At 44.4% G+C, this 14,579-nt stretch overlaps 1 protein-coding gene across 1 annotated transcript; it reads right to left on the bottom strand.

Moving 5' to 3' along the window:
• Positions 1-2,065: 2,065 nt before the first annotated feature.
• Positions 2,066-10,263, bottom strand: TTPAL (alpha tocopherol transfer protein like). Its single transcript, XM_006275219.4, has 5 exons — positions 10,173-10,263; positions 8,413-8,866; positions 7,504-7,697; positions 7,293-7,403; positions 2,066-6,283 (listed from the first exon to the last, which is right to left on the bottom strand). Exons 2-5 carry the CDS (start codon positions 8,849-8,851, stop codon positions 6,008-6,010), a joined length of 1,020 nt encoding a protein of 339 aa, XP_006275281.1. The 5' UTR covers positions 8,852-8,866; positions 10,173-10,263; the 3' UTR covers positions 2,066-6,007.
• Positions 10,264-14,579: the final 4,316 nt, after the last annotated feature.

The following is a 14,579-nucleotide window of genomic DNA, read 5'->3' as shown; positions in this document are numbered from 1 at the left end:
TGACTAATAGGAAAAGCTGACATCAAGAACCAAAAGACCTTGTTGAGTGAATGGGTACTTAAGTCACGTCTGTAATGCTTCACATCTGATTATATTCATTATCCTCCCCCCTGGCTGCTCAGGAAAAAGCCATTTGTGGCCTTTGACTGTCAGAGACTGCATCACCCTCACTAACCAGCTTTCAGAAGGCTCAGCCAAGTAATTTCTGTGCTATGCCTGCTGCAGAGCCACTTCTAAGAACAAGGTGATATCACTATGCAATCCCTGGTGTGTCATGTCTGCTCTGGAAGATCACCATCTCTGAGGCATCAGGGTGGAGAACTGTTAAGCTAACAATATTACTAAGCCCCTCATACAAAATTGGAACAGGTTTCTCCTCATCAAAGCCCAAGGAACAGCAGTTGAAGTGAGAAATGGTGGCTGATGGTTCTCTTTCTAATGAGAGAACAACACCATGTTCTGTGTTCAGAGACTTGTCTTCATAAATCTCCCAGCTGCTCTGACTCTGGGTTGCGTAGAAATCCCAGGGCATGAAGGTGGAGTAAGTGAGGGGGAAGTATCTGGTTCCTGTGGGGACTTTGGAGTGATTCTGGGTCATCTGTGTATACATTATGGTAGTCCAGTGACTTGCTGGAATGTAACTTGCATGAGGCTAGGTGGCTGGCCTGCTGTTCATCACACGTGCTGAAAAGGACAGTGAACTGCTCTGAATCTTCCCTGGCTCTAGCCAGTGTCCTCTCTTCCAGCTTGGATGACTAGCAGGGCCTTCAGCATAGCTCCCAGGATCACTGAGCACACAGGCCTCCCTTGTGCCCCCTGCCAGTGAAAGAGCAAAATGTGGATAAAGCCATTTCAAATATTGACCATAAATACTGATGGACTCTTCACAGCTTCTTCAGGAGGATCAGGGCCAGAGGAAGAGCAGGAGGTATTCAAAGTGGTTTGGGGTACTTTACACTAACATGTGCATATTTGCATTGTGCAGAGCTGGAAGCCAGCATGAGGTAGCAGCATTATAAGTCCTAGTTCCCAATTAACAGACAGGTTAAAAAAGACCCTTTCTCCTGGGCCTGAAAGCTCAGGAGTAAGATAAGCCCCAAGTTGGGGTTGTTTCAGTTGCTGCTGAAAGAACTGTTCCCTCTGCTCTTTCACGTAGACATAGAGATGCTTCTAGACTTGCCTTGTTTACTCCAGTGCTGCAAGTACCTCATGCCACTGCACTCTTGACTTCATGTACAACTGCTAACTCTCTAGACTAGGCGCTGGATAAGTTAGCAGAGCCTGTATCTGATCCTGCAAAGGAGGCAGAAAACCAGTCCAGTGGCGAGGAATCTGACACAGAGCTCCTGAAGTCCCCACCATCACATCTGGATGTCCCAGGTGGAGCCACAGAGCTATGATCCTGAATTCCTTCCCTCAACAAATTAGGGAGTCACACTTTCTGTGATGGTGGAAAGCCACATTCAGATGAGCCACTCTCCCTTTAGGACACAGAGGACAATCTCCCACCACTCACCTATGTCATCTTTCCCTGAAGAAAAATTATTGACATTTTTCAAAGTGGGGATGAGGGCACAGGCCATGTGGGGCTGGTGTCTGATGACTCAGTTTTTAGTCTGTGAAAAGGAAGTTGCAATTTTGAGCTTTCCACACTGACTGGGGGTGAAAAACGCAAACCTGACGACTTTTTTTCCAAAATGGAAGTTTTGTTTTTCACCACTTCTATGTAGCACAAAACTACACAGATTCCAACAAAAACCATGCGTCTCTCCAGTGTCTTTCTTCTGCATTCTAGAGTGTTTGTTTAGGAACTGAATCAATCTTTTCTCCTATGGATTCCAGGTCCTCTTTCCTAAGCTGTCTTTATCTTAGGTTTCTTTTCCAAATCATAAAGCCTTCTCGCTGTGACAGTGGATTTAGAATTTCAAAATTTCCATTTTCAACTTGGCACTGAGGAAGAGTCTAGAAATTAACAGCAGCTCACAGTGATTTACACAACTTAAAATGTAAAGCTTACATTTGTATTTGAAAAGGAATCTGAAACAAATGAGTTTCTGGTGGCACCTTAAGAAGTATGTCTGTGATGTTTATTAAAACTAATCTGAAAAGGGGTGTGGCAAATGCACACAAGATATACCAAACTAGAAGTTGTTACAGTAGAATTTTTAATATCCAGTCATGCATAATAAAATTACACATTTAACCACTCCATTTTATAAAATGCAATATAAAAATAAACATTTTTTTCCAATTAACAGATGTACACCTAGCCCAACACCTTTAGGCCTGCTTACAACAAAAGGCAAAATAATTATTAGCTTGACCAATCTTGTAGATGACAAACCTATGCCAAGAAACTGATGAAAGGATTTAACAGAAGACACATACCCCCAACCATTCCCTGAAGACCTCAGGGTTCATAACTCCCATTTGCAAGAATATAAATTCAAGTAGTTTTATTTACAGTATACAATTAACCTTTATCTTAATGCCACATGAGATAGTTAAGGTTGCCCATGGTAGTCTGAACACCTTTCTCCAAGTTATTTGCCCAAACTGGATTAAAACTGCTTGTGTAATGCAAGCTTTTCATCAACTGGCCTCCCAAAGAATTCAAGTCTAATTAAAACAAACAATGTGAGATTAATTTTAATACTGCAAAAGAGATTCTTCAGTACTCTTGCTCCCTATCTCCATTAGAGATGGAGACATGAGAGATGAAGTGCAGATTTGTTGTCAAATAACACCCAACATTTTGCTTTTTGGTACCATCACCTCTGGCAAAAGGGCTACTGGCCTGCTAGCTCAACCTTTTGCTTCCTACATGGGAAATAGGTCTCAGGGCCATCTCATACAGCTTTGTACACTCTTGCAGAAACACTTTCTATAGGAAAGCAGGTAAAGTACCTACCACAGAGAGATAATTAGGAAAGGCAAGAGATGATGGTAATGAAGGAAGTATTATGTCTCATCTGTTTATGCTCTACTGAAGTGGTCATAGCAAACCCATAATTTGAATCTTAAAAGATATATATTTAGGGAATAACCAATTCCTATATCCAGTGCATCTCTCTAGATCAGTCCAAAGCAGCCAGTTCTAGGAACAAAAGTTCCTTAGATGGGAAACAGGCAAGTGAGGTGACCACAAGTATTTTAACTGAGAGGGATAAAGCCAAAACAAAACAGTCCATTTCTTTTTCTCCCAGCAGGAAAGCTCTGTTTGATGAAGCCACAACTAAAATACAGTCTTGTTACCTTTTACAAGGCATGATAAAAAGAGGGCATAGGCATGGATTCCTCATGGGTGGTTGGGTTGCCTGGTTTCCTTACAGGTGGGTTTTCACCAAACTAACCCATCGTTTTTAAGAAAGGATTCGAGTTTCTCATGCAGACCTTCTTTCCTCAATGGCCTGAGACTTAAGTGGTGCTAAAGACCTCCTCTAGAAAGGGAAATCTGTCAAAGTAACACCATGAACAAGGAACAGAACTTGTCACATGACCAATTTAAGGACAAATGCTGTACACCCTGGAAATTTTTTTTGAGTGGTGGATCAGAGGCAAATGAAAGGCACTCAAATCATGCAAATTCCTCATTCCATTTTCTGGCAGTTTAACAGCTAGGATTTAAAGCACCAATATTTCATTCTGATATTTTGCCGAGTTGGAGAGCTGGACTAACCTCTTCAACAAGACCAAGCAGCTTGTATGTAGGGCAGAATGCAGAAGTCAAATACTACACTGCAGATTTGAGAGGAAAATGCTGCTCAGAAATGGAGGCAGATACTAGCCCACACGGCATTTCTGCTTGTTTTTCAAGAGTTGCAGGCTTGCAAGATTAAGGCTGATGACAGGAATAAACTTTTCCCACCTAACAAGATTATCTGCTTCATGATATTTTCCCCAAAGAAAAGGTATGGGCGATGATGGAAGAGGCAGGAGAAAAATCTTATACTTAAAACACGAAAGGAAGAAAGAAGAGCTTTATTCCTTTCACCATAGATTCTCAACAACCCCCAGGCTCCTACATGATGATAGAGGTGGCCTGGTAATGCTTCTGCTGAGGTGGAAGGATGCCAAATTCATGGTCCCACCGAAGCTGCAAGATACCAGCTGGAAAAAGCCTTCTATTTTGTTCCCTCCAAAATCTAGTTCCTATCTCATATTGCTTTATAAAGAGAGTTGGCATTTCCCTCAGCTCTATAGTAAACTCTGCTTGTGCCAGGTCAGGGTGCTATGACACCCTTCATCCATTCCTTCCCCCAAAACATTCTGACAACACAAAGCCATGTTGTGCTGCAACCTAGGAAAAAAAGACAGACAATCAAAACAAGTGCAGTTTGGCACACTGAGAAAAAGACGACCCAACCCTATGAGACCTCATACTTCACATTTACATCAAGACAACTGATCCCTTTTTCACCCTTGGCACTAGGTAAAATCCCTCTCCCTTCCTCCCCACTCCCTCCCACCAAAATATTCCAGCCATTAAAAAGTGCAATGAAAATGAGGTGTTCAGTTACAATCAATGCTCTTGTCCACTGAAATACCCTTTAAATGGCTGGGTGTGCTTTCCATATCCTGTGAGGATTCACTTGTGCACTGTTTTGACTGTGCACAACATCATGTGCAAAGAGAATGTGCTCCAAGTTAATTTACAATTCAATACAATGACGAAGAAGGAACAAGAGGAGTCAGGAACAGCATACTCAGGACAGGACACCTTGACCTCATTCAACAGGCCCAACTTCAGTGTAAGAATCTAAAGCACAGGACCACAAAGCTTATGGTTAAGGATCACAAAAGTGATCTCATAAGAACCTGCTAGCCAAAAAGAAATAGGGCTGAAATCAAAATGGCAATACAATTATTCAAAACAGGACAAAGCCATACAGAGAACAAAACCATACTTTACAATAAAGCTGAGAATGTGCTTTTAAGATACGCTGTCTGCATTTGGTTTGCAAAGATTTGGATTTAAACATTCTACCCAGAGTAATGCATCTAAAGCAGCACCTTGCTTTCTCATTCTTTATATTGCCTTCTATACTTCAATGTTGACTGCTACAAAATCTTCCCACAGGTTTTACTGAAGAACAACTTTGGACGTCCTTTTAGAAGTAAGGCAGGGCATTAACACAATTAGGTGAAGGAAACAGCAACTGTGCGACACATGCTTAATGCAAGTGAGTGATCTCAGTCCCTCTCATTTGGTCTTGGATTGCTGTCAATATTCAAAGTTGCATCCACTTGAAAACAATGCTATTTGATATAAGATCTGAAAGGCTCTTGGCTCTCTGCAAGTGGAATTTGCATGCGACTATAGTCTGCTTTGGAACAAGTTACCACATTTTTCTGAAGTCAGAGTAAAATTCTCCTTTCAAATCCACTGGGCAGAACTTGGTACATCTAGGAAAACCTGCACACGCAGTATTGGAGAAAAGTGCCAACACTGTGGAGTCCACAGATCTGAGAGAAGAACCTTATTCTAACATGCACAAAGAAGCATTGATACACCTGCTTGATCCTGATATGCTAGCACACAGACAGGATCAAGCATTTGACATTTCTGACAACCTCCACTGACAGAGCTACACTTTGCAGAGGGCAAAGGCAAAGCTATACTTTTTGCTAGTTTGGAGCCAAATATTTTCTGCCCTTTTACCCCCCCCCCATGAGAGGTTATTAGGTTCACACAAGCATGAGTTATTTGTGTCTTGTTATTAGGAGGAATGCACCAGACTGCATCACTCACACTGAGGTTAACAAATCTACAACACTTCAAGTAGTTTGGGAATGATGTGCCCTGTTGCTTAGATTCTCAGTAAACTCTGCCTTGCCCCTATTTACTCACGTCTGCTTGCTTTGGTTCCAGTGTAAAGTGCCTCTGCAGCTTATTCATGAACTACAGGTTTAGGAATCAGGCAGAATTCAGAATTACTACTTTTTTTCTCAGAACATGAGAGGGTATGTAGCTTTTGACAGTTCTAGGAAGCTTCCTTCAGCTGTGTCAGTAACAGTAATAGAGCTGAGGTTTCATACCTCGCAGAGACTCATCACACTGCTTCTCATCAGCATCCCCGCTCACCAGTGTCTCGCAGGGTAAGCTGTCACCTGGGAGAACCAGCTGAGAGAAGTCATGCAGCAAATCCTCTTCTGAGGCCAGCAGCAACTCATTCCAGGCAGAAATGTCCAATTTCCCTGAAGTGCCTCCATACTCTTCAGGAAGGATCATTTGGGGAATGTTTTGATGTAAAGAATTCAAGTCGGAGCCATGGAGAAAAAACTGAGGAAGATATTTAAAAACTAGATGTGAATTGCACAATTTTTCAGCTTGTTAATGATGCCCTTTTTTAAGCTGCAGTTAGCTCAGTAGGGAAAACAGCAAAAACCCATCTCTCTATTTAGCAAAAAGAACATTTTGAAATAGAGGCCTCTGCTTATAGGACTCCTGCCAATTTCACTGACCATAAATAGGATACAACATTGAGCAAACAAGGTTAGAAATCAGTTTGATCCCCTTTGTAAGTCTGGCCTTATGGAGAATGAACTCAGTAAAGCCTGGTCACAATAATTAGTGTGCTTTGTTATCCTGCTGGGTTGCAAGGTCAGTTTGAGTCTAAAATCATTCACAAGGCTAGGAGTACAGAGTCAACAGCTCTCAACTCCCTCTGCAAATAAAGCACAGGAATCAACCAACTCTAGGTGAATTTCTTGCTACTTTTCTGGCAAGAATGTTGCCACCACAACATTTTGAAAAGGAAAGGGAAAATAAGGGGTAAGGGGGAAAAATGATGACTCAGAAGATGTCCTGTTGTTAGCTGAATAATGCCAACTCAGAGGGCATACCATAACAGAGCCACCTTAGAGGGGCCCTGAGTACATGCAAAAAAGCACACCCAAAATAGATAGCTTAAGATTAGTGTTGGGCACATGCTCAGAGCTATTCTAGGGCAGCTGCATTGTCACATTTCTAGGATTTGGTGCACAGGGAATGAGAGCGAGGGGATAGAATGCACTAATGGCAACAAGCACTAACACAAAGACATCTCCTTACTGCCTTCAGGACATAGCACGGGTATGTAACAAAGAAAATCCCTCTCCCCCATTCTCTTTTAGTGCTGCAAGGAATCCTACTGAGTATTCTCTCTAATACTGAGCTAGTTTAAAATACAAAGCATGACACCATATACAGGCAATGAGTGATGACACCAGTTTGATCTTTTTCAACATTCTTTACATTTAGTAGCCACAAAGAGCTTAAGTTCAACAGTGAGAGACGCATGTACACTTACCCTGTTTGCTATCTTTTCCTTCAGAAAGGGCTTGATGATAGCAAAAATACCTTTGAATATGCGAGGTTCATTTATGATATTGACAGCTTTTATTCTAATTGGAAAACCATCCTAAGGGGCAAAAAAGATTTTTTACAATATAGTTTAGAGATACTTGGCTGTACAGTGCACAACACTTCCTGTCCACCCCAGCCACCAGTTCAAGCCTTACCTGAAGAATTCCAATCACTTTCTTGGCTACAAAAGGACCAAAGTGAGATGCTTTAGATAAGCTGACTCCTTTGTAGTCTGCAAGGATTACAATTCCATTCACTTGGGTCTCTTCGGACTGAATGAGTTTTTCTAATGTTAAGTATATGGCACGAATGTTCTCAGTAATCGGATAATGACTGGGTATCCATCTGTCTAAGGTTACAAGACACTGATGGTGAGTTGGAAAGTAAATGTAAACCAAGACACATTTCAAAAATAATTTGTATACATTTCCAGGTCTCTTAAAACAGTTTTCTAATAACCACAGTGCTAGTTTACAACAGCCTCTCTCAAGTCAGCTGACAGACAAGCAACTTAGGTTTACTTCGAGCAAAGCCAATAATCTTGAGAACCCCCTACTTCACCCCTACTTTCTCTTTTGTACTGGAAGAGAAATAGGACAAAAACAAGTTCACAGCAAATCTTGCAGCACCAGGAACATATTCATGATGGTTAGACTGGAGCAAAGGTTACAGACTCCTCTCTCCACTTACAACTCCCAACTTGTCACAGGAAGTGATACATGTTAAGGTGGAGAAGAGCAGGACTATCACTATCTCAGCCTGACTGACTGCATGTTCATATTCCTTCCTGAGCCACAAAGTATTTGCATTCATCCACCTCACTGTATTATTTGGTTTAACTCAACTGCTGCTATTGCCAAAACAGGAAAATAAATTATGTAAACGGGAAATGAAAAAAAAGTTCCCTTTCAGAAATTAACATTTCAAATGTTGTAAGAAAAAGCTGTGTAATCTGCAAGGAAAACCACTGTTCACAAGCGTGACAGTGATGCTGATGCATTAAAAAACATTTCAAAGACATACAAAATCTTAATTTTAACTAGTTCATTCATGCACTTCAATACCTGGACGAATGCAGACAATATGGCGTCCCTCAGGATCTAAGTGAGGCAGTACAGTGACAAAGCCAGACTCTAGAACAGCCTTTATTGCAGATGGCTTCAGGTTAGTGAAGACCTCAGGCCAACTCCTCCTACAGGTGTGGTAGTTCACCAGAAGCTGAAGAGCTCGATCGTAATCAAATTTCCTGGCTCTAAGGAACCTGAGCAAGAAAGCATCGTCCAAACAGGTGCCCAGTGTCGGATAGTCCTTACACACCATGTCTCGGAGGGCTTGTACATCACGGAGCCTCCATTCAGGTTTCTCTTGGAGCTCTTCCCGAGCCTTGGCAACAAGGTCAGGAGACAGCATGCACACATACCGAGGCCGATCTGGGAGAAACTCATTATCTGATGGAGACCCCACGGACGGGCTTGTTTTGGTACAATCACTGTCCCCTGACATTAGTTAGCAGGACGTCTGTCAAAAAACAAAATGCCGCACATGACAAGCCATCCCACACCCCCCCCCCCATTTATAAACGTGGCATTATTGTAATTGAAGACGTAAAGGGAACTAGGACATAGAGAAGGTAAATCGCTTAACAACACCCACAGGACTTGGTGGCAGGGGGACAGTAACTCTTGGATCCTAATTCTGGCTCTTTCAGGCTTAGATTTGTAGATCATTTATTTATGCTAGTTTGGGGTGGAACACAATCTTCTCAGAAGAATCATAGAGAAGTGGGGCTGGAAGGGACCTCCAGAAGTCATCTAGTCCAGTGGTTCTCAACCTTTTTTGTACCAGAAACCATTTGTAAACTTTAAGAGCTCCTCACCCCCAACCCGCTGCCCCCTGCCCCCCAGTGTGGGGCAGGGGCGCCCCAAGCAGCCCTTCACAGACTGGAGCTCTGCCAGCCTGCAAGGGAAAAGCCACAATTTCCCATGTTTGTCTCCTTTAAATGGAGAATCCATTTTTAATGTTTGTTTGCAACCCTTTCATATATCCTTGTGACCCACTTTTAAGTCGTGAACCACGGGTTGAGAAACACTGCTCAAGTCCAACCCCCTGCCAGAGGAGAACCATCCCTATCCAAACCATCCCATATGATCCGTAATCTAAGCCCTACATAAGACAACTCCGGCCTAACACCCTAACCCACCACAGGTAAAGCAGGGGAACCACACCGGCTTTCGCTGATAAGAAAGTTTAGGATGGAACAATGTGAGGAGGGCTTTATTAATTTTTTGATTTTTAGTAGGCACGGAAATGAGTTTGCATCAGAACTCAGCGCCTGAAACCCTTAGGGCCTCTCGCAACACAGCTGAAGTAGACGAACAACTGATCGCGCCTCAAACGCCTCCCTAGGAAACTCTAGCGGGGGCTGGCTGCAGGTTTCAATCACTCCCGCCCCTCGATCCAGCAAATGCTTCGGGACCCGCCACGCTCCGAAATGCCCGCTTGAAGAGGCTGCGAGCTCCTGTGGCGCCGGCTGGAGCCGCGAGGCAGATGCAGGAAAGGAAAATCTTTCTTGCAAGAAGCCGGGACCCAGGTGCTGCCCGTCCCGGGCACCTCCAAGGCGCCCCGCGGGGAGCAGGGCCTGGCAGGCCCCTCGCTGACGGGCAAGGAGACCCGGCGCGGGGCCTGCTCTTTGGCGGGGAGCAGAGCCCGGGCTGCGGGTCAGGCCTGTCGCACGGAGGCCGCGGGGGCTCGGCCGCTTCGCCCCGCGGAAGGCCAACCCGCCCCCGGCTCTGCGCTGCCTCCCGCAGCCCCCCGCCCCGCTCACCGGAACGCCGGGCGCAGCCGTTTCCAGGGAGCGGACACCTCGCCCCGGAAACACACCGCCACCCAAACAGGAAGTGACGAAACGGCGTCCCGGCGTCAGAGGGCCGCTCGGCCTAGAATGGCACGTTCCATTGAAGCAGGGAGGGAGGGATGGATTCCCCCCGCGCCAGTGGTAGTTTCCTGTGGGGGAGTGGCGTGGTGCGGGACCCCGCGCAGCAGTTGCAGGTGGCGGGGCTCCGTGCGGCGCTGGAGGTCGCCAGCGTCCCACTGCCCTGAAATGTCGCTACTCGAGATCCGGCCGCCCGCTAGAGCAAAGCAAAGCCAACCGTGCCACCCTGATCATGGGAATAAACTTATTTCCTGATATTTATTTACCACGTTTATGACGTTAATTGTTTGACTGGAGTGGAGGGCAGGGGCTCCTCTCCTCCTAGGGCGCCCGGCTCGTCGAATTCGTGCTAACTTGAGACGAGCGGGCCGCTGCTGTCCCAGCCTGCCCCCGCGGTCCTGCTCTTGCTTGCGCCGCAAGTTTTCCCCATCCTTCCGCCTCACTGTATCTTTGGTTTAACCCAACTGCCGCTGTTGCTAAAGCAGGAAAAAGAAAGGATGTAAACTTTGAAATGAAAGAAATATCTCCCTTCAGAAATGAACGTTTCAGATTTTGTAAGAGAACAAAGCTGTGCAATCTGCCAGGGAAGGTGCTGTCCATAAGCAAGATAGTGACTTTGTTGCATTCAGAAACATCTCCAAGACAAGAAAATCTTAACTGTAACCAGGGAAACGTCGCCCCTCGACAGTCCGGCGTTGCTGTGCGCCAGCCTCGCTGGCAGCGCGTGGAGCCGCGGCTGTCACCCCCACGGTCACTGCCGTACCTAGACTCCTGGCAGCCCCGGGCAAACTTTTAGTATCGCCTTTGCCAGAGATGATTTTTTTGTTGCAAAAGTCTTTATCATGTCTGTGATATCAATGTCTTTAAATAGTTTGTTCTCAACTGATAACATTGCCAGTGCTGTATATGTGCAATATTAACACCTACTTTTGCAATTGTAATTTTTTTTTTTCATTTTCAGGTCTCCTTTCTATCTGGGCCCTGCGTAGCCACCCGGTTTGCCCATGCCTGGGTCCAGGCCTACCTGCAATGGATACATTATTCTAGCATCAATCTCACACGTGCTTGCTACGGAAATAAAATCTCCCTGCTTATATCCCTCAGGAGTGTGCTAGCCCCTTGCTGCCACAGCATCACGCTGGGAGTTCATGTTAAGTTGCTTGCCCAAAAGGATCCCTAGATCCTTCCCAAAGGCCGCAGATGCATTAATATTAGAGGAGTAGTTTGTACCGGATGTTACGCCCTTGTAAATTATCCTGGTCCCCTGCAGGCAGAAGTGGTTCCAGTGGGGGGACAGGGACTCTTCTCCACCTGCTTTGATTCCTGTTCTACCCAAATTTTAAAACCAGCTGCCTGGCAGTGACAGCAGCATTTCAAGTCAGGCAGTGTTGAGGGCGTGCCTTGACTTCATGCCTCGTTATCATCTACCTGATGTCTTCTAAACACCTCATTCTACAGGTGCTAATGACCCTCTCTCCTTTGCAATGGTCTTGACATTCTACCAGTCAAGCTAGCCTTTGTTCTGCAGTGCTGCGGTCTATTAGCTGCCCCTGGTAAAGAAGCTCCTAATTCACAGCCTTACAGATAGTTTTAAAATTATTCCAATGAAATTTTTTTTTGCTTCAAACTTAAACTGAATAATCCAGTTCTTGGCCCCTAACATATTGGTAAAGCTCCTAGTTTATTTTTAACTGGATAAAAGATGTTGTTTTATATATGATGATGCATCTCACCATCTGTCCCCTCCTTTCTGAAATTTGATATCTGCCCATGCATGCAACTTTATACTGGTTTAAGTCACTCTTCTCTGAGGTAAATGCACTGGTGAAAAATGCCAGTATGCATTTGTAAAGACTGAATAGATTGGGAAATGTCATACCATCACCTTGGGCCTGTGAGAGACTTTCTGAAAAAAGCTAACAGCAAAGCGAGCTGAGGCCAGGAGCTGTAGTTGAATTCTCCAATCAGAAGCAAAGGTTTCTGTACAATAAAATGATCTTGAAGGATTATTGCACATTTCAGATAAGTTTTTATGCCTTATGTGAATGACATGGAATCCAAGACACACAGTTTGTAACCATCTTTTGACCTTTTCTAGGGTCTCTCCATTTCAGGAATTACGTGTGTTGTAGATATTAACCAAGTATAATTCATGATCTCAGTAAAACAGGAAAGGGACATCCTACTTGTAGAGATCATGTAATTCAATACTGAGATATAGCCACAATTGGGCTGGACCATGCTATCTATTTAGCAATATGCAGCAAAGCTACAAAGACAGGTCAAGAGAGACTGAAGACGTGTGGTGTTAGGTTCATTGTCATGATAGGGGACATAAGTGCTTGAGATAATGCTTGAGGTTGCAGGAAAAAAACAGGCCTTCAGTAATACAAAATAGATTTTGGCCTGGTGTCTGAATTAATAAACCTTTCATTTTACCAAACAACATCACACAATCATCCATGACCATATTCATGGCTCATCTAAAATGTGGCATGTCTAGTAGCACAGCACTCCTTCATACTTTGCTGGAGACATTGGTTCAACGTGACTCAGTCAGAAGAGCCCCACTATTGAGCCCACACCCTCAAGCTCTATCTCAGGAATATATGGTCTCCCTTCTGCGGAATGACTCATCCAGCGAATTATGGATACCATACATGCTGAAAGGCTGTATAGAAATGTCAGGTGTTATAACAGGAGGTGCACATAGTGGATATGACTGAACACAGTTTTGAGACAAGATGTAACAATTTGCTTACTACATAACCCAGGAAGTAGTCAACTACTTACTTAGAAGTAGGTTATGGTTTGAATCTTTCTTTTGAGGAAGGACAGCCTGTTTTTTTCCCCTGAGGGTAAAGGAGCCTGCCCTGTGTATAAAAGGCTACAGTATTTTCCAGCAAGATTCCCACAGCTCCTAACATGGGCACAGCATGGTGTGGGACTTACAGGTGGTTTGATTTATTCCTTTGGATTGTTTTGAATCATCAGATGGTGTCACTGAAGTCGTCTGTATTCCTATTGGCTCATGGCTCATTTCAGTTTCTAAATACTCTTCATTGCCTACATTGGGGGGCCAACCTACCATATGGGTGCCACAGTTAGTACAGGCAGCCTGTGTGTGTGGCATGTAGCAGATCCTGAAAGGGTTAGGCAGCACAGTGCCAGAGAGGGCAGAAAGAAGAAACCAGAGCAGTATATCAGACAGGCAGCACAGGGCTGGGAACAGAAAGCAGAGCAGCAGATGAGGCAAGAGAAGAGGACTGGAGTGGCACTTGGGGAAGATACAGGGCTAGTTTGTGGCACACCTGCCAAAAAAGGTTGGCCCCACTGGCCTAGATGATAAGCTCTTTGGAGCAAGGATGGCTTGTTACTTAGCACTTTGTACAGGACCAAGCACAGCGGGGCCCTGACTGCAGCTCAGAGGCTCCACTACAATACAGTTGCATACATCATTCTAACATTACGCTATGCTCAGTCTCCAGATTTGCCAGATTTTGAAAGCTATTAATAGGAACATTTGGGGAGAAAAAAAAAAGGCAGAGCATACTACTTCACTGCAAGTCATTGCAAAAGAGAGATCTCAGAAGGGATGAAGTAAAAAACACTGAATGCTCAAAAAACACAGAATCTTCATCAAAGAGAGCCTCAACTATGGGGATTTGTGCTACTTTTGCTGTATATCCTTGGTGCAATTCAGCCCTGCAAGCAACAGAGGGAGACAGAGACAGTTTGACAAACAGAAAGAAGCCAGGCAAACAGACTGATTTGCCTCAAAATCATTTTCTCTGGTTTAGTCCAGATGCACTTCATTGTCAAGGTTTTATCATCCAAGGGTAACTGGCATGCAAGTAGAACGACCCACACGTGGCAGCCTAACTGCAGCTTTCCTATCTCCCAGATGTTTACCAGAAAAGACTCCTCTTTTAGAAAACTGTGTAATAATCACAGTGCTCAGCAAACAGTTACACTGTTTCTCTCAGCTAATGACCCTCTCTCCCTTTGCAAATGGCTTCCTGCTGTGGACTCTTCTGAGGTGTTGGCGTTTTGTGTAGATTTCCATCATCTCCTCTGTCTTTACAGTACTTGCTATATTGGCTCTTGGCAGACTTTCTCTGAGACGCATCAGCATTTGGAAATACTGATGGGCTGTTCGGGCCCAATCCATCTCCTGCCAGTGGAAAGGCTCATAGTCTGCAATTGGAGCTGGATCTGGACCTTCCTTTAGTCTTATTAACAACTGAGAAAACCTTTGCTTTAATGGCAATTGGAAAAAAGAGTCCAAAGAACCATCTG

Source organism: Alligator mississippiensis, chromosome 9 (assembly GCF_030867095.1).
Source record: "Alligator mississippiensis isolate rAllMis1 chromosome 9, rAllMis1, whole genome shotgun sequence".
Classification (NCBI taxonomy): domain Eukaryota; kingdom Metazoa; phylum Chordata; order Crocodylia; family Alligatoridae; genus Alligator; species Alligator mississippiensis.
Note: the sequence above shows the minus strand (reverse complement) of the source record. Positions and strands in the feature narration are given on the sequence as shown.

Coding starts and splice junctions, on each gene's coding strand:
- TTPAL (XM_006275219.4), bottom strand. CDS start 8,851: ATGTCAGGGGACAGTGATTGTACCAAAACAAGCCCGTCCGTGGGGTCT. Junction 7,698..8,412: donor TATTGTCTGCATTCGTCCAG/GTATTGAAGTGC, acceptor TTGTAACCTTAG/ACAGATGGATACCCAGTCAT. Junction 7,404..7,503: donor AAGTGATTGGAATTCTTCAG/GTAAGGCTTGAA, acceptor TTTGCCCCTTAG/GATGGTTTTCCAATTAGAAT.